The sequence below is a fragment of the Sceloporus undulatus genome, chromosome 3 (assembly GCF_019175285.1).
Source record: "Sceloporus undulatus isolate JIND9_A2432 ecotype Alabama chromosome 3, SceUnd_v1.1, whole genome shotgun sequence".
Lineage (NCBI taxonomy): Eukaryota > Metazoa > Chordata > Lepidosauria > Squamata > Phrynosomatidae > Sceloporus > Sceloporus undulatus.
In genome coordinates, this window is record NC_056524.1 from 240,621,610 (window position 1) to 240,647,554 (window position 25,945).

Below are 25,945 nucleotides of genomic sequence, written 5' to 3' on the forward strand. Positions count from 1 at the left end.
CTTCTCTTACTTACTGAAGTCAAGATATACTACATACACAGATCCCTTCATCTAACAAGTTGGTTATTTTATCAAAAAAAGAGATCAGGTTTTGTCTGGTATGATTTCTTCTCTGAAAACTTGTGTGACTTTGTTGATTAGGAATTGCTTTCTAGATGTTCACAGACTTTTGTTTAATTATCTACTCTAGATCTTCCTGGTATCAATGTCACACTAACTGGACGATAATTGTTGGATCCTCTTTTTTCCCTTTTTGAAGATGGGGACACCGTTTTTTGCCCTCCTCCGTCTGCTGGCCCTTCTCTGTTCTCCAGACTTCTCAAAGATTATTGCCAATGCTCCGTATTACATTTGCCAGTTCTTTTAATACCCTTGGATGTAGTTCATCTGGTCCTGGGAGACTTAAATTCATTTTGATTAACAAGGTATTCTTGTACTATCTCTTTACTTATTCTGTGCTGAAATTCCTCTTTCTGTCCTCCGCTCCATTTCGTCAGGTTGAGTTCCCTTTGCCTTTTCTGAGAAGACTGAGGTAAAGAAAGTGTGAGTAATTCTGCCTTTTCCTGTCCCCTGTTAGCATTTTGCCATCTTCCGCATGCAAGTGGCCCTACCGTTTTCCTTTTCTTCCTTTTGCTGGTACATATCCAAAAAGCCCTTTTGTTGTTCTTAACCTCTCTAGCAAGCCTGAGTTCATTCTGTGTTTGGCTTTTCTGACTTTACCCTACACAGGCTTGCTATTTGTTTGAACTCCTCTTTGGTGATTTCCCCATTTTTCCATTTCTTATACGGTCCCTTTTTCATCTTAGCTCAGAAATTGAAAGTTCTTTAGTATCCATCCTGGTTTCTTGAGACATCTCCCATTTTCTTCCTCATTGGAAACTGTATTGAATTGTGCCTTCAGAATCTCCCTTTTAAGAAACTCCCCTCCATCTTGAGCTCCCTTCTCTTTTACTATTGTTGACCATGGGATCACACCCAGTATTTCTTTAGGTTACTGAAATCGGCTTTCCTAAATCTATGAATGTGGTGTTCTGACTCTGCTGGCTTCTCCTTCCATTGTATAACAAACTCAGGAGAAACATGGTCACTTCCACCTAAGATCCCACCACTTGCACCCCGTTAACCAGTCATCCTTGTTGGTTAGGATCAGATCTAGATAGTTGAACCCCTTTTGCCCTTCCACCTTTGGACATGAAAATTGTCTCGAGGCAATGAGGAATTTACTTAGACCCTTGCGGATTTTGCGAGTTTGACTTACAGCAACATATCAGGATAGTTGAGTCGCCCATCACTACTACATCTCTCCTTTCTGAATGTGTGGTTATCTGTTCTAGAAAGACATCATCCAATTCCTCAGTCTGACTGGGGGTCTGTAGTAGACTCCCACCCTAACATCCTTTGTGTTTCCCTCCCCTTTAATTTTTTATCCAGATGCTCTCCACCTGGCTTCCAGGATTGATGTGCTGAATCTCTCTCACTGATGTAAATGTCCTGACATATAAGGCAATCCTCCTCCTTTCTTTTGGCCTATTTCTCTTTAAAAGGTTATAACAGGGCCGCGCCGCGCCATACGCGGCTTGAGCATACGCGCTCAAGACGCGCGGGGCGGAACGGCGCAGCGCTCCATTCATTTGAATGGGCACGTGCGCCCGTTGCGCCCGCCGCAACGCCGAGCACGAAGCCCCATGTTTCCATAGGGCTCGAGCATAGGCGGAATTCGCCTTACGTGCGGGATCTGGAACGGATCCCCGCGTAAGGTGGGACCGACTGTACCTCTCTGTTTCTAATTCAATTATGCGACTCATCCCACCAGGTTTCGTGATGGACTATTATCTATTTACTTTGTTGTGCTAGGAGTTGAAGTTATCTTGTTTTTCCCATGCTCATCTGCGCTTAGTGTAGAGGCATCTAAGACCATGTATTCCCTTTACTTGCTGGCTGTGCAAGTCTTTTTCCTCCCACTGTTGGCCTGCCCTGTTTGCCTTGTTCCCTCTCTGTCAGTTTGACATCTCTTCTCCGCCCTTTTGTCTTCCAGAATACTGTCTCCCTTCCCCGACATAATTCAGTTAAAGCCCTCCTGATCAAAATTCTTGAGGGGTATTGGCAAAATGTTTTGCCAACTGACGTGAGATGCAACCCACCCTGTCGAAGTCCCTCCTCATGGAACCCAGCCCAAGACTGATCCAAGAATCCAAATCGTTCTTGGTGGCACCATTAGGAGCCAGTTGTTCCCATCCGCTATTTTCTTCTCCCTTCCTTGGCCCATTGCCCTTCGACTGGGGAAGAGAGGAGGAGATGAACAACTGTGATCCACCTCTTTCAACTTCCTACCTAAACCTCCTTAATCCCTTATGATATTTAAGGCTGTGCCTTGCAAGTATCATTAGTTCCCACATGAACCAAAAGAAAGAGGGGTAATGGTCAGTAGGCTTGACAAGTTTTGTCAGCCTTTCTGTCACATCACGGCTCTTTGCCCCAGGGAGACAGCACACTCCCAAGGCATCTTATCAGGTCACAAACCCCACTGCTTCAGTACCTCTCAGCAAAGGAGTCCCCCCGACCACCACTCGCTCCTACGAGCTTAGCAGCGGCTGTTCGTGGAGCTCTCTGGGTCCCCTGCTCTGTCCCTGAGGTCTGTTCCTGCTGCTGTTCCTCATCATCCCTGATAGCAGAGAGAGATTGAAATCGATTCTGTATCTGTAAGCTTACAGAATGTTCCCTGGTTTCGCTTCTTCTGTGTGTGACCTTCCTCCAACTATCTACTTCTGTTGTGTGTGAAGTGACCTCCTCCTCCCCATCAACTTCCTCTGTGTGTTTCCTGTCCAGGACCATCTGGTCCGTTCTGGTCAGGAGAACCTCTTGCTCCCTATGATACTGAAGTGTAGTGACCTGGGCCTCCAGCTGCTGTACCTTCTCTTCTAAGAGGGCTACCAACTTGCACTTAGTGCAGGTCAAGTTCCCCATATCCCTAGGCAAGAAGACAAACATCCCACAGGTGTTGCAGGTGACTGCAACAGGGCCTTCAGTGTCCATATTGAGAAGTCTAAAGGAGACACTGAAATAAGACTGTGGGCTTCCCCTACTAAACTTGGCCTTGTGTGATCTTGGGCAAGTGACACTCAGCCTCAGAAGGTGGCAATGGCAAACCCTCTCTGAAGAAAGTTGCTGGGAGTGAGTTGTATGTGAACCCAGAGGCTGCTGCTTGAATTCACTAGCTAGCTTTTTCTTCTGTTAAAGTCATTGCCTCTAGGCCTAAGCTTCATTTGTTCTAGGTTAAAAGCATTTTTTAAAACCTCTAGATTCTGGGATTTTTGGTAATTCTTTTTCATTTTGTTTTTCAAAGTCCTTTTCATCTTATTGGGTGAGCTTCATGTAGCTTAATTCCAAAAGTTTTCAGTCTTGCAAGTTTGCTCATTTTGAGTTTCTATTTCTCCATCCTAAAGCAACGGTGTTCTTTTAAGTATTTGTCTGTATTCTGCTTGTACGTTTTGCTGTTTGAGAAGCTCTGTCATAATATTTGCTATTCCCCAATGCAGCTATTGCATATATCATGAGTTCTTTGTGTTGAATAACATTCTCCTTTCAGATAATTTTGTGTGAATGTGATTATTTTCATTTGCCTAAGATGTGCTATTGACCAAAATTACAAGATCCCTGAGAGGCATGTGTATCCAGAACACACATTAATTCATGCATGTTCCCTGAGTGCAAACCTGGTAACAGGGTGAATTGGAAGCCATTAACGCTAGTTCCTAGTCAGCTAAAATCCTTGGCACAAATGTAATGGAAATCTGTGGTTGGTTGCAGCTTCCTCATTTTTTTTCTCACATGTGCAAAGGGAAAAGTAAAACATGAACAAAACAGCTGCATGTTGGTGAATAAAGCCTGTGTGTTTCACAGATTTGATAATCTGAATGCGAGTCTAAACAGCCTGTAGAACTCAAATGCTTCACATTGTTGTGACAACTTTATATGCAGCTCTCTCTTGGCTGCAGAACCTATTTGTCATGTTCTTTGTCTGTGGCAATTATTGAAACAAGCAAACTCATGGTGTGGCAAGCATAACAGTCTGGAGGAGATGTACTAGCCTTGGCCTCTCTTATACCACTGTGCTACCCTGGATGTGTTTGGACTGAAAGTTATATCATTGTTACATACCAGTGCCTTAAAGACTGAAATTGTGGCTCAAGAAAACAGGTGCATAGCTGTTCTTAGCTGCCATGTACTCCTCTGCCCAATAACCCCATTTGTGGCACTGAGCACTTGCATGTTTCTCTTCATATTAATTCAAAGATACAGTTACCAAGATGAATATGACTTTCTTCTTGTAAGAGTGCTTGTTAGGTTGACAGCCTTGATGTGCTTTGTGTGCACAGCTGAAAAATATATTTTGCAGTTGCTTGTATAATACAGTATAGAGTTACTTGTAGGGGTGCAAGCCAGAGCTCATATTTTTCAGAGCAAACTTGGGTTTCCCATTACTTAATACTTGGAAGGTCTTTAAGCCTGCTCAAAGGAGGACATTAGGATGTGGCTGGGAATCTCTTCTTTCTTAGAATTGCAGAGGTGGACTGCATTATATATATATACTGTATATGTGTGTGTGTGTGTGTGTGTATGCACCTTTCCATAGATGCTTTGCAAAATTCTGCAATCCAAGTTGTCCATCTTGTTAGAGGAAGTGTCAGCCTGATTTTCCTGTTGCCTTGAATGTCTTGACTTATTTATACTCAATATGTTTCATCTGCTCTAGTTTCAGAAATATTCCACTTTCCTTGTGTGTGTGAATGTGCCTTCAAGTTATCTGTTAACTTATGGCGACCCCATGAATTTCATAGGGTTTTCGTAGGCAAGGAATATACCAAAGTGGTTTGGTTAGTTCCTTCCTCTGACATACAGTATAGGCTCTAGCCTATAGCATCATTGGCAGTCTCGCATCCAATTACTAACTATGACTGACCCTGCTTGGCTTCCAAGGACTCGACTGTCAGCCTACTTTTCATTTCACATGGAATGTGCTTGCCTAATTCAACACACTGAATTTAGTCATGTCCCTGTTATGATTTTATAAGCTCACATAATTGTATTGTATCATTTTGAAGCTGAATTGAGTGTGGCCCACTGAAAGGTCTATGCAGACACTGTGAAATTGGGATTACGTAGGCGAAAAATTGGCTCTGTTTTCACTTAATTTTATGAGGCAAATTGAATGGTCTTCCATCTGTTCCCTCTCAGTTGCTCCTAATACATGCTTTACAGTCTGGACCAAAAACTAAGGATAAACAGCATTTTCGGTCAAATGTACTTCACATACAACTGCACGTACACAGATATTTAAGGATTAGTTTATGTGTGTGTGCTTCTCCTATCCCTCCTGTGCTGTTTACCATATATACTCAACTAAAATTAAAAAAAAATATCCAAAAATTGACCCTAAAATCCTGGATTCACTTATATACAGGTCAATACAGTAATACTACAGTGGTGCCTCGGGTTACGAAATTAATTCGTTCCGCCATTCCTTTCGTAACCCGAAAATTTCGTAACCCGAAACACTTTTCCGTTAGCACTGGAAAGCCTATAGCTGCACTTTGCAGCATTTGAATTTCGCGCCGAAATGAATTTCGTAACCCGAAAAATATTTCGTAACCCGAAACAGTTTTTGCCAATCCAACTTTTTCGTATCCCGGAAATTTCGTAACCCTATCATTTCGTATCCCGAGGCACCACTGTACTTTGAAATGTTTTTAAAGAAGCACCACCCCAATGCCCCACTCTCCCTGCCTCCCTCTGTGTGTGTGTGTGTGTGTGTGTGTGTGTGTGTGTGTGTGTGAAAGATGTGAGTCCCTTCTCAATCTGATGTTAAAACCTTCTCTCCCCATCCTCCTCTGGATCTCTCTTCCCACCAGACACCCCATTTAACTCCACTTCCGTCCCTTCCCAATCCGATGTTAAAACCTTCCCACCAAACACCCCATTTTACTCCACTTCCTCTGTTAGCACAATGCTAACAGAGCACATGTTTTTGGCAACTCCTGTCAGAATGGATATATCTAGCAAAGCTGCTTTTATTTTCGTGTCATTGGGCCTAGGAAGATGACTTTATGATTCAGAGAACTACCGGTATGTGCTTTGGGATTCCTTTCAGATTATTAATTAGCCTTGAGAGCAAGTACTTGCCCCACTTTAGCCTACACTGCCTAGTGTTCATTGGCGGTCTCCCATCCAAGTACTAACTAGGCTGACCCTGCTTAGCTTCAAATATCAGAGTAAATCTGTTGCCTTGGTTATTTAGGCCCTGGCTGGAGTATGAAACCTTAACAAATAGGAGGTTTTCAAAATATTAGGCTCTTTAGATTTGTTGACAGTGATACCTTCAAATAAGTTTTAAGGGAGGGAAAGAGGAGGAAATGTCAGCTGCTCACAAAAATACATAATGGGTGCTATGGTTATATTTGTCTTGGGTGTAGTTTATTCCCATGGGAACACTGGCCTGTTAAGCTCAAACCAGCATGCTGGTTCCTGATGTAGGATGGTTCCTGTTTATAGTGTGGACTTGCTGAACATACCAGACTTCACCTCTACAGTTTGTTTAATGTGATGTGTATGAATCTAGCAGCAGTCCGCAATGGGGCTTCTTTTTCCCATGACAAGCTAAAGAATAAATCATTTGATTTTTAGTTTGTTTCTCAACCTAGTTTGTACAAGAAACATACTAGACCGTTGCCTGCTGTCAGGTTGTATGCCATGCTAAACAAATCATGGACCAAATGTCAGGGGTTTAGCAAGCAGCATATCAGCACATTGTTGCTGAATGGAAAGCCAGCGTTCCTGTGGACTCTTTTACTGTGAGGTCGAATTCAGTAAGTTAAGTTTGACAGTCATAATCAGTAGATCACTGATAAGCAATAGATGTTTTTCATATAGTATGCTTTTAAAATACCTGGGAAAAGTTAGTGAATGGGATACTTACTGTACATATTCAACTAAAAGTTGTGAATGTTTAGTTTAATAATTTACCATGAAAATCTGGGTCAACTTACCCACAGATCAATGCTGGTTTCCATAGGAGTCAAGTTAATGACTGTCTGTTGTCTTGGAAACGGCCTCGGAAACTGACAGTCATGCCTGAACCTTATGGCCAGTAATGGAGGTGGCCAACAATGTGTGTTAAATGTTGTGCAATAGAATTTAATTCACTTCTCAATCAACCATCCTTTAGGGTGAACATGAATAGTTACACTTGCCAGAGTTTTGTAAGTTCTTTTGCATCCTTTTTCTTTGCTTCATCCTTTATATGTACCTAAATTTTACTTCCATCTTATTCATGGGTCATAGCAAATTCCATAATTGTGAGACCAAAACTGGCCCTCAGCTTATCCACAATTTATAGTCGCGTATATATGATATTGCTATTGTGTGCATGATTCAGCAGTTCAAGAGTAAAACTGCTATCTGTGATGCCTTTGAAAAGTAATAAGAAATTTTAGTTATTCTGTGTTTAAATTAGTATTTTATTTTCTTATACAGTACCCCGCATTTCTCCCAATACAGGGGCTCAAGATGGTGAACAGCAAGTATAAAACAATACAGTTTAAAAACAGTACAACAATATTAAAATATATAAATATAAAAATTAAAAAACAATTAAACAATTTTAAGAATTAAAACAGTTATAAATTAAAATATAACACATTAAAATACAAACCATTAAAATTTGTAGAGTCCGGCAGTGAAAAACCAGTCCTTCTCAGCTTAAAAGGCTTGACTGCACAGGAATGTCTTTACCTGGCATCAGGAGGATAGTAAGGATGGCCCAATCTTGGCCTCTCTAGGGAGACAGTTCCAAAACTTGAGAGCAACTACAGAGAAAGCCCTCTCTCTTGTTCCCACCAAATGCACCTGAGAGGGAGGCGGGACAGAGAGAAAGGCCTCTCCAAAAGATCTCAATACTCTGGGAGGCTCGTACAGGGAGATACAGTCCTTCAAATAGCCTGGATCCAAGCCGCATAGGGCTTTATAGGTCAAAACCAGCACTTTGAATTTTGCCCAGAAACGGACTGGCAGACAATGGAGCTGTTGCAACAAGGAAGTTGTTTTCTCCCTGTAGCTCCCTGTAAGTATAGGTTAGTCACAAATTAGAACTCCTCATCTCTTACAATGTAGCTAGGTGCACAGTACATATAAACAACCATGCAGAAGAGAGAAATATCAACAGGCTTAAGAGTAAAATTTAGGGTTTGTAGATGTAGAAAACAGAAGAATCAGAATATGGTGGTTTGAATCCTGAGTAATGCAAATTCACACAGCATTATTCTGCTGCAAGTCCCACTTGTTTTCTGTTATCGTTTTAAAATATATGTATTTTAGAACAGTTAGCTTGCCTACATACAGAAGCTTAGAAAAGCTCTTCTATAAATCCTAACCAACAATACGCAGACACTGAAAATCTAAATTAGTGGCTCTTGCATCTTAATAAGATAATCACATATTTCTTTCAACATATTCCTTTCGTGACTCTATATGGCCTCCTTTTTAAAAGCCTACATACAGGCAGAGCAACATTTGGGATGAAGGAGTGGGAGGACAGGCAGACTGCTTTGCATTTCTTACTACAACATCCGCCTCTTATATTGGTGTTGTAATTAATTGTGGAACTTCCATTAATTGAGAATGACAGGATGGTATCGTACTGCTTGCAGGTGTCAGTGAACTGATTCCTACATGTAATGTAGCAAAACAGTCTGAAGTGGCAGATCAAATAATACAGGCGACAAACTGTAGAATATTTCAGGCCTAAGTACAAAGTATTCTTTGTCTGAGCCTTCAAGCATCTATATGTCTGACTTATTGTGATAAATTATTTTTTATTTATAAAGGGAGTTTCAGTCAGTAATGAGGAGTATCAGTTGTACTCCAGTTGCCTTTCATAAAATGATCTTGTAATTAGATTCCTTGGAGTTTATTGCACTGGCCCTAAAATGGGCCCAGTGCGTTCTAAACGTGAACGCATGCAGGCACGCAAGGAATGGGATGGGGCCAAGAACCCCATTTTATCGCACACTGGAATGCCACCTTTGCTGCTGGACGTTCCAGTTGCGTCCCCGTTCTGTCCCAGAGGGCGCCATTTCTGGGGAAATATCTGTTGACTCAAGGTGCAAATTTCTTAACTTCCTTTTATTTTTGTCTTTCAGGAATTTAATTAAAATGCTGCTGTCAATTGGAATGTTAATGTTGTCTGCCACTCAGATTTATACCATCCTCACAGTTCAGCTATTTGTTTTCTTAAACCTGTTGCCTGTGGAGGCAGACATCTTAGCGGTAAGTATTCTAAAAAATGTTTAAGGGAATTTGGTGCTCAACCTTACAAAATAAATTTACACGAGAATGTCATTTCCTTGTGGGGTCTTTGGAACAAAACAAACCACTCAGCTCAGTATATGTTGGTGGGAAGTGTGTAGTAAGGATAATTTTTTAGTAGGTCAGTAAGAGTGTCATAAAAGTATATCTGTATGTTTTCTTCAGTTCTCATATTTGGGCACAGGTATTCTTCCTCTGTATAAACATGCTGTTGCTTTTTCACTTTTTCACAACCGCTACATTGTAGAGGTAAGGGATAACTCACTTTAAAGCAGTAAATCTGTCCTTGCAATCCTTCAGTGTTTTGGTTGTGTATTAGATAAAATTTTAAAATTATTACCTGGTTCAGTTTGATGTGTTTATGTGTTACTTTGTGAGCTAGCATACAATTTTTTTCCTGACAAATTCTACTCAAGAAACAAAATTCAGTGTTTCTTTCCAAATTCCCAAAGCCATGTTTGTCCAAGTTTTCTTTGCTATCCTCATTACATTTAGGCCAGTACTACACAAGATACCCAGTCTGTAGTCTGAATAGGATATATTCCCTCAGTCCTACAGTCTCGCTACTCCTTGGGCATATCTGTCAAGTGGTAAACCAGGGGTCTGTAGAAATCCCTATATGTCACATAAGCTTGCCAAGTCAGATGTGGGACAAGGCTCTTGTAACTTTAGGCCTTAACAGATCATGAAGGAGGATGAGATACTTTAAACCTCTGTCAAGCAAGACATAGGACCTCTGTCACTTTCCAAATCCCAACTTTGACCCATAAGTATACCCTCCTAACACAGCTATTGTTTCACTGGTGGAGCATGTGAGAGGAGATGTGTAGGAACGTCAAACTCTTTTCTTGTTGTTGGGGGCACAATCTGTGCCCCCTCCACCTTGCTTTTTATGAGCAAGGCAATAGTTGTGATGGTAGCACATGGCTGTGGCTGAAAGATGAGCTTTGGAAGGTGAAGAGGACAGATCCCTTTGTCCCATTTGATGGAGCTTTATGGTACCTCATCCTGCTCCATGATTGCTTAAGGATTAAAGTTAAAAATACAAAGTTTTAAAAAAACAATTCAAACAATTAAAAACATTACATTATTAAAATTTAAAAATTTTTAACTCTTTAAAACAAAACAGCGCCCATATCAATATGCAAAGGCCCAGCGGCATAAATACATAAAAAGAATTTACATCCTTTTGTTTAGAGTTTGCCTTAAAATTGATGTTTGAGCTATCATCTCGAAATCACCTCCCCAATGATTTAGTTTAAAGGCGTCTTGATCAGGCTTGCCATGCTACTACCAAAAATATTCTTCCCAGTCTTTCTGACTAGAAAGTCACAAAGTCATATCTGTTCAGTAAGATATATCTGGAAGGCCCACAAGCAGATCCTTTGAAGAACTCCACCCATGAGGTTAATAGCTCTTCCATATTGTTTGTGTCCAGCCACAATATAAATAGGTGTTGATAGATATATAATGTGCTTGAGTCATATGCAGGTGCGCCATATGCAGCTTTCAGCATATGCTGGAAGCCACGCCAGAAAAAAAGTTCCCATTATTATTATTATTATTATTATTATTATTATTATTAACCTTTTTTATGAAGCGCTGTAAATTTACACAGCGCTGTACATACAATCTTTTTAATTAGACGATTCCCTGCCCTCGGGCTTACAATCTAAAAAGACATGACACAGAAGGAGAAGGGAGCAGTGGAGGGAAAGGGTAAGAGGTCCAGCAGTTCCTCTCTACCTCCAAGGCCTGGACCAAGGTAGATGGACTGGAGGGAGGGCTTGGCTTCATAATGGATGGATAATCTTCTTCCAGGGAAAATACATATTCTCAAGTAGGATAATACATATACAGTACATAGCAATACAGGAAATGGTTTGATAAACAGGCACCAAATAGTAAGCGACAATTATGCAATGCCTGGGAAGGCTTCTCTGAACAGGATGGTTTTCAACTCCGTTTTGAAGCTGGTTAAAGAAGTGATGGCTCTTGCTTGTGGGGGAAGAAGGTTCCAGGAGTGAGGGGCAGCAAGTGAAAAGGGGCGAATCCGGGATGGGGCAGAGGAAATCCTGGGCTGAGACAGCAGACCTTGACTACCAGAACGGAGGGCCCAAGTGGGAAGGTGAGGAGAAAGAAGGTCTGATAAATAAGGAGGGGCCCGTCCATGGAGGGCTTTAAATGTCGACAGCAGGAGCTTATACTGAATGCGGAAAGGGAGGGGGAGCCAGTGAAGGGATGCCAACACAGGAGAGATGTGGTCAGAGCGGTGGGTGGAAGTGATAATGCGTGCAGCTGAATGCTGGACAGAGATTAAAGGACGGAGGTGAGAAAAAGGAAGCCCAGCCAGGAGGACGTTACAGTAATCAAGTTGTGAGATCACTAGGGCATGGACCAGGATCTTGGCAGTAGAGGCAGAGAGAAATGGTCGGATTTTGGCAATATTGTACAAAAAGAATCTACAAGCCTTGGCCCAGAAGGAGCATGGGGTGCGTCACGGGCACGAGCCCCATTACTTTTATGGGGCTTGAGCTTACGTGTTTTTTCTATTATGTGGGGGGGGGGGGTCCGGAACGGATCCCCCGCGTAAGAGAAGAGTATTTAGCTTGCATATATCTAATCAATCTAAATCCTCCTTTTTCTTTTGTTTTTAATAAAGAAAGTAAATTTATGCCAATATCTTTGCTAGCATTACATGTAACTACAGTGGTACCCCGGGATACGAATTGATCGCGTTACGAAATTTCCGGGATACAAAAAAGTTAGATTGGAAAAAACTGTTCCGGGATACGATATTTTTTTCGGGTTACGAAATTTATTTCGGCGCGAAATTCAAACGCAAAGCGCGGCTAGCGGCTTTCCAGCGCTAACGGAAAGCCTTTTCGGGTTGCGAAATTATCGGGTTACGAACGGAACGGCGGAACGAATTAATTTCGTAACCCGAGGTAGCACTGTATAGAAAACCCAGTCCTTCTCTATAAGAAGTATGATTTTATTTTTCTCTTCCTTATTTTTGTAGCAACTTGCAAAAGTGCTTTTCGTATGATCTCCAACATTAATCCAGGAACTTGGTTTTAAAACAAAAGCCTAAATCTATTTGCTAATCCCAAAATTTAGAGTAGACTCATTTACTCAGTTGCTGAATGGTGAGTCAACATTTATGTAAATTCCACTGATCAAATGGGTCTACTCAAGTTTGGATCAGCAGCTGGATTTTAGTATACATTTCCTTATTTCTCTCTACAAAATATCCACTCTAGATTCTCCTCCTATTGAATGAATTTTACTTCTCCAAGAACAGTACATTATAAGATTTTTAATGACTATAATTTAAATTTCCCAACTTTGGAGTATGTCTGTTTTTCATATGGTTGTTGAATCCCTGTGTGTGGAAGAAGCACATGCAAAGAATGATATGGATTGCACAATTTAAGGTTTCTTTTAAAAATATTTCTGGTATGTGCAGACTGTGAACCACCAGAATGAAAGAAGGCATTCTGCAACTTTATTTAATTAAAAATGATACCTTGATGGGGGCAGAAGACTGATCTGTTTATCCATTTACTTAATTTATATCCTGCCTTACTCCTTGTATGGGACCCAAGACAGGGATAAAAATATTTGTTCTAAAAGCTGAAAACGCGTTCTGGTACATTTTAAAATTAAAAATCAGAAATGTCTTGTTCTTACTCTATAATATCCTCTAGAGGCATCAATTGCAGCAGAAACAACAGTATTATGGCACATTAAAATGACCAAGAATTTTTGGAGTTTCTACAAAGCCTTTTATTTTTTGTTATTTTTAAACCCACACGATTTTAACAGTAAATATTTATAAGGACTTTTAAACATTTCTGCATAATTTAGCTCATCTCAAGGCAAAGAATGATCATATGTGAAGGCAAATAGTCTTGACAATTAAAATATGGAAGTGAGCTATATAAAAACTGAACTGAATCGGATCAGTGGATGAATAAAGGAACACAAAGAGCTGAGCCTTGGGTTTAGATTTTTCATCCTTCAGACCTGAAGGTGAATATACACCAGTCTCTTCTCCCTAAAGCCAGAAAGGCGGTAAAGTTTACACTGTGGAATCTTAATATCAGTTGTATGTTAATGGTTTTATATGAGCCAGTCTTCTCTTTAGAGCCCTGGTGGCGCAGTGGTTAAATTCCTGTACTGCAGCCACCACTTAAAACCATAAGGTTGCAAGTTCAATACCAGCAAAAGGGCTCAAGCTCGACTCAGGCTTGCATCCTTCCGAGGTCGCTACAATGAGTACCCAGATTGTTGGGGGAAATTAGCATACAGTTGTAAACCGCTTAGACACTGCTAGTTCAGTATGAAGCAGTATATAAATGAAGCTGTTTGTTATTTGTTTTAGTATATAATATACAATTTTGCATTTCTTTTTCATTTAGTTTAATTTTGAAAATGCAACACAGACATTTGATGACCTGCCAGCAAGGTTTGGCTATAGACTACCAACAGAAGGCTTGAAGGTAAGAGCTGGGATAAATAAATACCATTCAGCTTGGTGCTGCGTACTTAATATATTATTTTAGGCTTAAATCTTGTGTCGTGTTACTGTGCTAGCGCAATAGAAAGTTCTCCTCTTGTCCCCCAGCCCTTAATATTCCCTGAAAACCAGCTCCAGGGAGTTTCCCAGTCTTCTGGGGCTGGATTTTGAAGTGCAAGTCAGACTGCGGATGAGAGAGTGGATTGCCTCCTGATTTCTGATTTTGCTGATGCAAGAAATTCTGCAGTGGATATCTCCTTTGGATTTTGGTCTTTGTCTTAATAGCTCTATGGGCTTAACATCATAAAGTCAGCAGAAAGAAAATTTTTAACTCTCTAGCTTTCCCCCAACCTTTAAAACCAAATTAGTGTGTCATGCAGGGATCAGTTTTTCCAAAATAATTGCTTCACAGAAGAAATATAGTAAATCCTTTGACACCATCTCAGATATTTAATCGACAGTAAGGACTAAGGGATGATTCATTTGATTCAGATGTCTGGAAATCTCATCTGCTTGTGTGAATGATATAATGTGTGCTTTAATCAGTATATCCAGTTGAAACACTAAAATGTAGGATGATAATTGCAAAGTATTTGCACAAACCTTGTTTAGATATTGTTGTTCATGCCCCATAAGCACACACTGTTGCAAGACAGGTGCTATATGAATATGCTTTAACTTTCCAATGCCTAACCCCAAAAATTTGGAATCAAGACAGCCAATACTAATTAACTTCTCTGGATTTGCTTTCATAACATGGGTATTATAACTATAAAAACTTAAAGAGGTTTGCTGTAGTTGTTAGACATAAAAACATTCTCCTAAAGCTATATGAAGAAATTTGGATTATTGCTAGTGCAGGAATGGAGGTTGCTATGATGCATTGCACTTTGAAAGCAGTGGATAATTTCTGCTATTTTTGCTTTATTAAAAAGCTCTTCCATTAGTTTACATGCACTCAGAGACATTGTATTGAATTACTCTGCTTTCACATTTCTTTTAAAAGTAGATGTGACTTAGGTTCAAATCTCCTTTTAATTGACTGGCATGTGTATTAAAATAATCTTTACAACAGTGGTTTCACTGTGTGAAGGCACACCATCCCAAAAAAAGTGGATGAGGGAAGAAGCCACTTTCTTGTAACTGTAGCTAGAGTCCTAGAACATTGAAATTTAATGTAAAAGCTTTTATTTTATTTCTAGTGTGGAAGGTTTCAGAAAGCAAACAAAGCTTTGGTTGAATCTGAAGAATAAAACCTTGTATTTAAATTCATGTCTGTTAAAAAAAGGAAGAAAAATGAAAGAGCAGCTTTTTACCCTCCTCCATCTACATAAGGAGAATTGACAGGGTCTCCTCATGAGGAGAATCTAGCATTTCTCCCTTTGCAGACTGGTGGGGAAGAGAAGCTGCTTCTTACCTTCCACCCTCTGTCTGTCAAAGGGAAAATGACAGGATCTCCTCATGAAGAGAATCTAGCATTTCTCCCTTGGCAAACTGGCGAGCAGTTTCTCAACCTCTCCACCCCTCCCCTCGATCCTGGTCTGCCAGAGGGGAAGTGACAGGGTCTCCTCATGAGGGGAATCTAGCACAGGAGGGTCTTCATCTGGCAGAGGGTGGAAAGTTTTGCAAACCCAGCCTGCTCTGGAATAGGGAGCAGGATGGAGGAGGAGATACTGGTATCATGTATCTTGCCCAGTAATGGAATGGCCACCGGAGGAGTTATCACACTTTAATTCAAGTGCTATAGACGTGTTTTGGGGGCTTTATTAACAGATGTTCCTTGTCAACAAAAAGGGTCACTCCAACAGCAAAGCAGCAACGAAACAACCATGATGTTGTGTGATAATTATTGCCAAAACACTATTAATTGCAGATTTAAAATCTGATGTGATAATCTCCTTTGACATATAATGCTCTTCCTCCTTCTTTTCTGCCACAGCTGTTCTTTGTGACTTGTTTATACCTTTCAGTTGTAATATTCCAATGATAGGAGGCATTATGTCTATAAAGTCACATTTACTCTTCCTGCACTAGGACTGTAAGCTCATCTTGCTTGTTTCCCCGAACTCTCTGTGTTGTTGTAAAGACATTTGAAGCTTTATTTATAGCTTCAGTTGAAGCATTTTGGGGGCTTTATACAGGATCTGTTTATTTGAAGGATTACATTTGGGGGCAGATGTAATTGACATTGCTGATCTTAAAATGCCTACATCTATACAAATACAGATAGGCAAGGGAATACAGTCAGCCCTCTGCATATGATTGTTATCCTATGCTTCTTTTAACCTGTTTGTTTGTTATATTGTTTTGAATTTTAATATGTACAATATATATTGACTTCTAGTTGTTTTTCCTAGAATGTACACCACTGGCAGGTTTATTTTATTTTATTAATTTTTACTTGATTATATGTACAGCACTGTGTAAATGTACAGGGCTTTATAAATAAAGCTTAACAACAACAACAACAACAACAACAACAGTCACAGATTCTTTGTCCATGGATTCATGGCTTGAAAATATTCTCTCCCTCCCTCCCTGTGTGTGTGTGTGTGTGTGTATTCTTTTTTTCCAAAAAGCAAACCTTGTTTTGGCCATTTTATATAAGGGACCCCATTTTACTATGTCATTGCATTTAATGGAACTTGAGCATCCACAGATTTTGGACACCATGAGGGTTCCTGGAATCAAACCCCAGCAGATATCAAGGGCCCACTTAAATGAGGAACAAGAAGGAGGAATAGCAAGGAAAGCTTCTGCCTCTATTAGGGACCCGGTATGAAGACAGTAACAAGAGGCAGAGGGACTGCCAAGCTTTGAGGCTTGCAGAGTAAGCCCATATTAATAATGGTCTCTGCGGTCTCTTTGCAGAGAGGCTTTTCAGTAGGTCGTTATTAAAAATGGCTGCTGCCACAACACTCCACATCAACCACCCAAAATGATGACTGTGCTCCATCCTTCAGTAGTATGTTTCTTGCAATCTGTGAAAATAGTTTGCTAGTTAATTCTATAATTAGTTCACTAAGTAAAACTCTTCATTCTCTTTATATCCAGGATTGATGCTGAAAAGTCAGAAAAAATGAGATTGGTCACGGAAGGTTGTTGAGAGGTCAGAGTGAATCAGGGAAATTGGTCAAACCTCAGGGAATTGTGGTTAAAATATACTCATGTAGGTTTGGAGTTTTTTTTAGATGCCATTGCAGGACAGTCTGCATTTTTGGAAGCAGAAGAGTACAAACATAATGTAACAATGCATATTCCAGAATAAATGATGAGAAGATGACTGGCTTCTTGCATCTAGTTCAAATAACATGGAATCTGCTTTAATTGTTTTGAAGATCTGAATATTTTGAAAATAGAGTTTCTGGCTGGATGAACATAGTAGCTATCTATTACAGTTGGCCCTTTGTATCTGTGGGCTTGCCATCCATGGATTGGAGCATCTGCAGATGGCCCCACCCCGTTCTCTCCAATGGCAGCATGTGCACATGGCTGTGCTGCCCTTAAAAACAGCAAGACTGGAGGTCCTACAATTTTTGGCATCCCATGGGGAGATGGGAGGAGTGGAATGCCCACAGATACAAAGGGCTTTTCATTCTAGCAATTATTCCTTTAGAAATTACTTATAATGAAATGTCCATCTTGTGTAACTTTTAGTTCAGTTTCAAAGTAGATGTATTTCTTCAGTTAAATCAGTATTCAGTTACAGTCGGACCTTCTTATACACGGATTCAAGCATACACAGTTTGAAAATGTTCCAAAAAAGTATAAATTTACCTTGATGTTCCATTTTTTATTAGGGACACCATTTTGCTCTATCATTATACTTAATGGGACTTGAGCATACACGGATTTTGTTATACACGGGAGATCTTGGAAGCAAACCCCAGCGTATAACAAAGGTCCACTGTATATTGAAACTCGTATCTTGACACATACTTGCTTTTGTGGTTACATAATTTTGATCAATTTAAGGAAAACTTTATTTAATATTGTGTAACCCAGAGAGAGAGAGGGAGAATTCAAAGACATAGCCATATTAGTCTGGAAAATCAGTAGGTAAAGTGATCTTGTAGCACTCTTCAGACTAACAAAGAAAGAAGCTGGTAGCACGAGCTTTTGCAGACTTGAGCCTGCTCCCTCAGATGCATGAGGATCTGCATCTCATGCATCTTAGGAAATAGGCTCAAGTCTACAAATATTACCTTTCAGTCGCAAAGGTTTTATATATATACACACACGGGGGGGGGGGGGGCGCGAGAGAGATAGATTTTTAGCAGTAGTGAAATCTGCAAACTGGTCAGGGATATGGAAAATATAGTTTTGGTGGCAACCTTGTCCCTAAGATTTCTTCAGTAAGTATGTAGGCCTTGTAATAATAATTCACTTAAAACAAAATAGGTAAAGAGAAAACAAAAACAAAAAATTCTGGACAATGCCAATAACTATCAAGTCAGAATGCACAGGGAAGCCATTGAAATCCATAAACACCTGGACAATTTCAACAGGAAAGAAGAAACCCTTAAAGTAAACAAAGTCCTGAAAAATACCAAAATCAGGGCCCTGCAAATGAAAACCAGCCAGGGTGAAGGGGATTCCTAACAGACAATGGATCATTAAGTAAATGGGACACCCTGTAGGCCTTGCCATTCAACAGCGGAACGATACACAGAGTAACACGCAAATCACCTCCTCTCAATTAACAGTAAATAATAATAATAATAATAATAATAATAATAATAATCTGTTTATTTATAGCCCGCTTTTCCTTGGCAGATCAAAGCGGGTTACACAAAAGTACACAAATGTATACTTTACAAACAGTAATCACATAAGCATCCAAATCGATATATAAACTATTAAAAACAATATTAAAATTACAAGATTAAAACCATTATAAGACTGCTACAAGTGCTGGATTGGAAATGTGGTGAAGCACCTGGGACTATTTAATCATGTTGTGGGGCTCAACTAGCTGAAGTCTATTGGGAAATGAATTTAATTCAACAATCAATGAAAATCATTAGCGAGAGAAAAGTTGAAAGAAGCCTGAATTTTTCTTCTTAGGATAATGAAGAACACATTGCGAAAAAAACATGGGGGGTAGGGAAATTATTTATTGTTGTTGTTATTATTATTTTATTATTATTCTCTATTATTACTTATGCTTTATTTATCCAGCACTGTAGATCTATTTATTGACGTTGATATGTTTGTCCATGTCTTTTGCTTGTTGCCTTGCTTATTGTTTTTGTTTGTAGATAAGTGAGGAAAAACAGCTGTATGACAAGAGGAAAAGTTAATAAAAATTAGTAAAAAAAAAGCCTCTCAACTACAAATATACCTCAACAACAAAATCGATATGTGCTCTCAAACATTACTTCTTTATCAGAAAAATCTGGTACCAGAGGCACAAATACAGAGAAAAGAATAGGGACTGATTGATTCATGCAGCATAAAAGAAAAGCAGCTCAAACGTTTCAGCCTCTTTTTATTCCAAAACTAACACAATATGCAAATCTCAAAATTCAATATCTAGTCAGGTAAGCCTTTTGTCTAAATAAGTATTTCAAGGCATAAGCGAGACACTTGAAGGCCATTTTTCAAAAGGTCCATTCATGAATTTCTTATTTTTAATACTCTCCATTTTTCTCATGATTTCCAATTTTGGGGCCAAAACTTATAGATTATGCTTTTTTTAACAGGTTGGGGAAGAAGGCCTTACCTGCTTTCTTTTTCTTTACGTTCACACATGCTGAGTAACGGATTCGAAAGTAGTGTTATTTACTTTGCTGTTGTAGAACAAGCATACAGCGCTACAGAGGATTACTTTAGCTAAAATTTCATTCCCTCCTAGTTTAAGCATTATTACATTGTTTTAACTGCAGACATGCAGCCGCAACCACAACATACCACATTGTTGTTTTTAATCCTCCTTCACCATCCTACTTCAATGTTGATACTGCTAAAAACTTTGACACTAGGACAGAGGACAAGGAGGCCAAGGCAATGGTGTGGGGCAGGCCATAAAAATGAGTTGTAGAAGGAAGCTTTTTATTTTGCCTCTCTATTCGCTACTGTGGGATGCAAGTCACCACATGTGGAATGAACTTATTTGGCCTCAGAAGACTTTTTTTTTCAAGCAGTTCTACCAACAACTACAAGCTCCATGAAACGTGAGATAAAACAGGCCATCACATTTTATTAGATTTAGCCTTCCATTTCAAAACTAGCCACATCAAATAATTCTTTACAAATTTTGGCTGTAAATTCTTGACTGCAGATATCCCTATATAATAGACATTCAAAACACCTAGGCATGAATTCTATTGGTTAGTCCTACTTAGAATAAAGTCATCTGAATCACGTGGAAGGGTGAGTAAACCTTTATGTAACCCTGATTCAATGGGTTCTACTCTACGCTGGGACGTACCATGCAAACATGCCTTGGGGAAATTTTACACGCAGTTAGATCTTTCATAAACTAACACAGGGACTGGGCCAAATTCGCAGGTAACAAAGCTGCCCACTTCTAACTTTTTTGCGCCCTAGCATTTTTCAGATGCTCCTTCCAAAAATACCCACTGTCGGCGGGACAAAAACATTTTTTTAATAGATTGAAACAAAACCATCAGCTTTTTAAAAACTGAGACTAACAGCAGGCTTGGAAATTTCACAGCTTGGAGGGAAGACACCTATGGCTTCTTTCTAGGAAAACAGTCGTTGGATGATTTCCACTATTAGGGAATGAATATAAAGGAGCACACGTTACAATGGCCTATTCCCACTGTTAGGAATATTTTGGAAGAACAAAAAAGGTTCACATTTGCTACATAATCAATTTTGGCAAGCGTGGGCAGATGGGCCCCTACGGGTTATGATGGAGAAGAAATTGTCCCTGGACCTAGCAATTCCCACTCTGGTCTAAACAGTTCAGAACTACCCAAGTGTATAGCCCCTTTCTGTGGCTCTTTCGGGGAAGCAACGCAGCTCAAAGGAATCAAACTACCCTGCAGCTCCAACAGCAGATGACACCAGGCAGACAGCAGCTTCAAGCACATGTGCGCATGCGGCGCAATGCAATTATACATGGTTCGCATTCAGCTTGTATTTTGGTTCCAGACAACAGTGGTACTCCAGGACGACCTAAATGGGCGGAGTCATGATATTCTATGTCACATAAACACTGTGTTGTCTACTAGCATCTCCACTATAACTCCTGGTAAATACCAAGCTACTCTTGTTGCCCAATTCAGTGTAACATTTAACAACAGACACTTAGGTGGGACTGTGTGGGCAAACAGAAAAAAAACTTGTCCAGTCACATCAGACAGAATGTCCAACTGCCAACAACGAATGAATTTCGTGCTAATTATCTAGGAGCTGCTTCATCATAATGTCACCATTCCTATTATTGTTATCACATAAAACAACTACATATGACAAACATAACCTTCTTAAAACAGGAAAAAGGCATCACTGAAATATTTACTTTCATTCTATTTAAAAAAGTTTTCTTCATTTATATTCAGATTCCATAAAGAATTGTTCTCACACCAAATACTAGATGGCAGTTGTAGATAAAAAGTTGGCTCATCCAAAATATTCAAAACAGAGATTAAATATTTCATGAGAATCATATTTTTTTATTTGTTGGTTTTTTTTTAAGAACGCCTTTCCAATTCTTTATTTAGACTGTATGAAGACTGGATTCTCTACCTGCCGATCATCCACAAAACAATTTTATCCATGAACCCATGCTTACAACTAAAAAGACACGACTTAAAAAGAGAAAGGAGCATGGTGGGGGGAAGGGGAGGTCCAGCAGTTCTTCTCTCCCTCTGAGGCCTTGCCAAGCAGAAGGACTGGAGGGCGGGCTCTGCTTCTTCAAGTTCCGGCACAGGCCCAATGGAGCTGGGCTGCATTCTCCCTCCATGGTAAGATGGCACCGATGGACTGGGGGGGGGGAGGGAGGGTCGCTCTTAGTAAGGAATTGGAAGGCCAGAGGTCCAAGAGCAGTGAACCCGCAGCTTTTCTTCCCCCTGCCCATATAGTCACTGTGGTCCCTCCCATTCTCTCTGCTGAGTTGTTTTATGCTCTTCTCTCCCTCAGGATTCCACAACAGTGGAAGTTGGACATGGAGGGGGGAGCCTCCACCAGCTGCTGGGATGCCAGCGAGGCTCTTCTCTCCCTCAGAGTCCAACGTAGAGGCAGTTGGTAGAAGGGGAGGGTTCTTTTGTCAGATGTGCGGGGGACTGCTTAGGCATTCAGCGCACACTAAGTTGGCTTCACTTAGAGACATTGCATTGCCATTTGTGTTTGCAATATGGAAATAACAGAAAAACTAAAGCAAGAGATAATGGAATTATTATTATAGAGAAATTAAGTTATAAAATTACCCAATTGGAATGACAGACGCGCGCCATGAATGCCGTTGGCTCTCTTATGTAACATTTAAACTAACGCATTGGCTTCCTTTTAAATGGCTGTGTAGGTGTTACATGTAAAGAACGAAGAGCTTCATTAAACTATTGCCGTAACCTGTCAAGACGGAAGCTTCTTGACTTTTCCTCCTAGCCCACCCTTCAACATCCTTTTTCTGTCTCTGTGCGACAAACATTTCTATTCAACCAGTCCAGCACGCCTGCAGTCTTGGTTTGATCTTTGATCCTTCTCTGTCGTGTATCTGATCCAGACCGCAGCCAAGGCTTGTAGAGTCTTTTTTATCATATTGCCAAACTCCGACCATATCTCTCCACCTTCTACTGCCAGATCCTTGGTTCATGCCTAGTGGTCTCACGACTCGCTTACTTGTAACGTCCTCCGGCTGGGCTTCTTCTTTCTCACCTCCGTCCTTTACTCTTGTCCAGCATTTCAGCTTCACGCATTATTCACTTCCACCCACCGCTCTGACCACAATCTCTCCTTTGTTGCATCCTTCACTTGCCTCCCCCATCCCTTTCCGCATTTCCGTATTACGATCCTGCTGTCACCGTTAAAAACCCTACATGGTGGCCCCTCCCTACTATCAGACCTTATTTCCCCTCACCTTCCCACCTAGGGGCCCTCCGTTTCTGGTTATAGTCAAGGTTTGCTGTCTCAGCCAGGATTTCCTCTGCCCATCTCGGATTCGCCCCCTTTTCACTTGCGCTGCCCCTCACTCTGGAACTTCTTCCCCGCGAGCAAGATCCATCACTTCCTAACCAGCTTCAAAACGGAGCTGAAGACAATCCTGTTCAGAGAAGCGTTCCCAGGCATTGCCATAATTGTTCACTTGCTATTTGCTGTTCTTTGTTGTCTGTTTATGAACATTTCCTGTATTGCATGTATTTTTATATGTATTATCTTTACTAGACAGGCCCCTTCCCCACCACCTCTCCCTTCTCCTTCTGTGTCGTGTCTTTTTAAGATGACGCTGAGGGCAGGGAACTGTCCATTAAAAGATTGTATGTCCCGCGCTGGTAAATTTACAGTGCTTTATTAAATAAAGGTTAATAATTTAATAATAATAAATATACTAATAATACTAATCATAATAATTAATAATACAGAACGATGAATCTCTCTCTATATCAAGGATGCTGAGGAACGCAGCAGGGACAGACTTCAGGGGACAGAGAGGCGACCCAGAGAGCTCCACAAAGGGGGAAACCGTGCTTACTAGCCTCGGAGGAGTCGCGTGGTGGTCGTTGGGGGTTTTTTGCTGAGAGTCACTGAACCTGTGGTTTGTGGGCTGGCAAGATTCTCGGGAGGTGTCTGCTGTCTCCCTGGGCAAAGATCCGGATGTGACGGGAGAGGCTGACAAAGACTTGTCAAGGGACCTACTGACAATTACCATTTCTTTTGCGTTTCTGTGGGAACCAATGATACGCACGGCACATTCACTTCAGGCATATTCATAAGGGATTATGAGGCTTTGTGGTGATTTGAAAGCGATGGATGCAAGGTTGTCATTCATTTCTTCTCCCATTTGAGGTCATGGTCCCCGGAAGGGAGAAGAAAATAGTGGATGTAACTAACTGGTGCCGTAGATGGTGCTGTGAAAGCGCGGTGTGGATTCTTGGGCCCCATGGGCTGTGGTTCCATGCGGAGGGGACTTCTGGTCAGGGATGGGGTTGCATCCCACGCCAGTAGTTGGCAAAAACTGTTTTTCCAAATAGTTCAAAAAATTTAATCAGGGGAGGGCTTGACACTGAGGTAATAGTTATGTGGGGGAGGGAGACAATATTCTGGAAGGCAAAGGGCTGGGGAGGCCATAGTCAAACTGACACAGACGGAAACAAGGCAAACAGTGCAAAGGAACCACCGTGGGAGACTAAAAAACTGCACAGGCAGCCAGTCAAAGGGATACATGGTCTCCATGGCTCTACACTAATGACAGAGCATGGGAAATAAGCAAGCTGACCGTGAACTTTCAAGCCACAAAAGAATGAGGGAAATACATGCACACTCTCTCAATCCACAAAGGTTGCAGCAATCCCATTGAGGAGGGCGGGGTTTTGGAAAGAAGATTTACCAAGGCACCTAATAAAACAACAGTTTTGCATCAGGGGAAGCTACTAGCAAGCAACAAAGAATGAGGAAAATACATGCCCACACTCTTCTGATTTTGATAACCCCTTCCCCCATGAACCACACCTCTCTCGTTGGCTGGGGCTATGGTGGCTCTCTCTCTGGGTCTCGCTCTGGGTCTCTGTCGCTCCTCCTCCTTCTCCTCCGTTCTCCATATTCCAGCACGGAGGGTTATAGGGCGGAAGCAGGAGGGAGGAGGGCAGAGCCAGGAAGGAGAAGGAGGTGGGTGGAGGGCGGAGCCCGGAGGAAGCAGGGCGGAGGGAGGAGGGCGAGCCAGGAGGACGGCGGGAGGTGGGCGGAGTTGAGGGCGGAGGGTGGGCAAAGAGGGTCGAGGGATAGAGGGCTAGGGCGGAGGAGGAGGAGGTGGGAGGACGAGGGCGGTGCCCATTTGGAGGCCACGGTGCGGCCCTGAACCATCAACACGGCTCCAGAGAGACACAGGCCTCTTATGATGGGCGCTGCCATTTTGTTCATTCACAATGGCGGCAAACTCTCGCGCGACTTTTTCATGTTCGCGTTAGACTTCACCGCCATTTCAACTTTAAAGAAACAACTGGCGCCCCAGCGCATCACGCAATCGGCGCGCACTCGCGCAGAGTAGTTTAAGCGAGCGCGGGTTTGGTACCCGCCGCGTCCGCGGGCCGCATTAGGCCCGCGGGCGGAGGTTGCCCCGGATCCGCTGTCTAGATCAAAGGAAAGAGTAAAGTAATAGCTGCCACTGTACTCTGCTTTGGTCAGTTCTACCTGTCATACTGTGTCCAGTTCTGGGCACCACAATTTAAAAATGCGATGGAGAAGCTGAGTGTGTCCAAAGGAGGGCAACTAAAATGCGTTTGTGAGGGTCGGGAACTCATGCCCCATTAAAGAACGCCTTAGGAAGCTGGGGATGGCGTTTAGCCTGGAGAAGAGAAAGAGAAAGGCTCAGAGGTGATATGATAGCCCTGCTTAGCATTGAAGGATTGTCTATTGAGGAGGGAGCAGCTTGTTTTCTGCACTCAGAGACTAGAACGGGCACAATGGATGCAAAACTGCAGGAAAAGGATTCCACCTCAACATTAGGGAACTTCCTGACGTAGGGCTATTCACAGGGGAACAACTCCCTCGGAGTGTCGTGGAGTCTCCTTCTTAGAGGTCTTTAACAGGGTGATGGCCATCTGCCGGGGAGCTTTGCTAGATTTCCTGCATGGCAGGGGTTGACTGATGGCCCTGTGGTCTCTCAACTCTATGATTCTATGCTGGGTGATTTACTCTACCCCTACTGAAGAGGATCAGGTGTTCGGAAACACAACTGTTTCCCAGTGACAGAGCAAGGGCCCTAATAAAAATCCTAGCTCAATTCTGTCATAGCTCTAAAAGACAGACAGCAGGGGAACGAAAATATCTCAGCACAGACCTCAGAATGTCTACCTTCAATTAAAAACAGGTTAAGGGACCAATATCTGCCTTGTTAGCTGTTTCCTATGATCTACGAATTCTCAGAAAAACTGAATC

At 41.4% G+C, this 25,945-nt stretch overlaps 1 protein-coding gene across 1 annotated transcript in view; it reads left to right on the plus strand.

Moving 5' to 3' along the window:
• Positions 1-25,945, plus strand: part of RNF13 (ring finger protein 13) — a 116,758-nt gene that overhangs the window by 7,668 nt on the left and 83,145 nt on the right. The window contains exons 2-3 of the mRNA XM_042460112.1: positions 9,195-9,321; positions 13,785-13,865. Of these exons, the coding sequence (XP_042316046.1) occupies positions 9,208-9,321; positions 13,785-13,865 (195 nt within the window). The 5' untranslated portion in view covers positions 9,195-9,207. The remainder of the gene's footprint in view (positions 1-9,194; positions 9,322-13,784; positions 13,866-25,945) is intronic.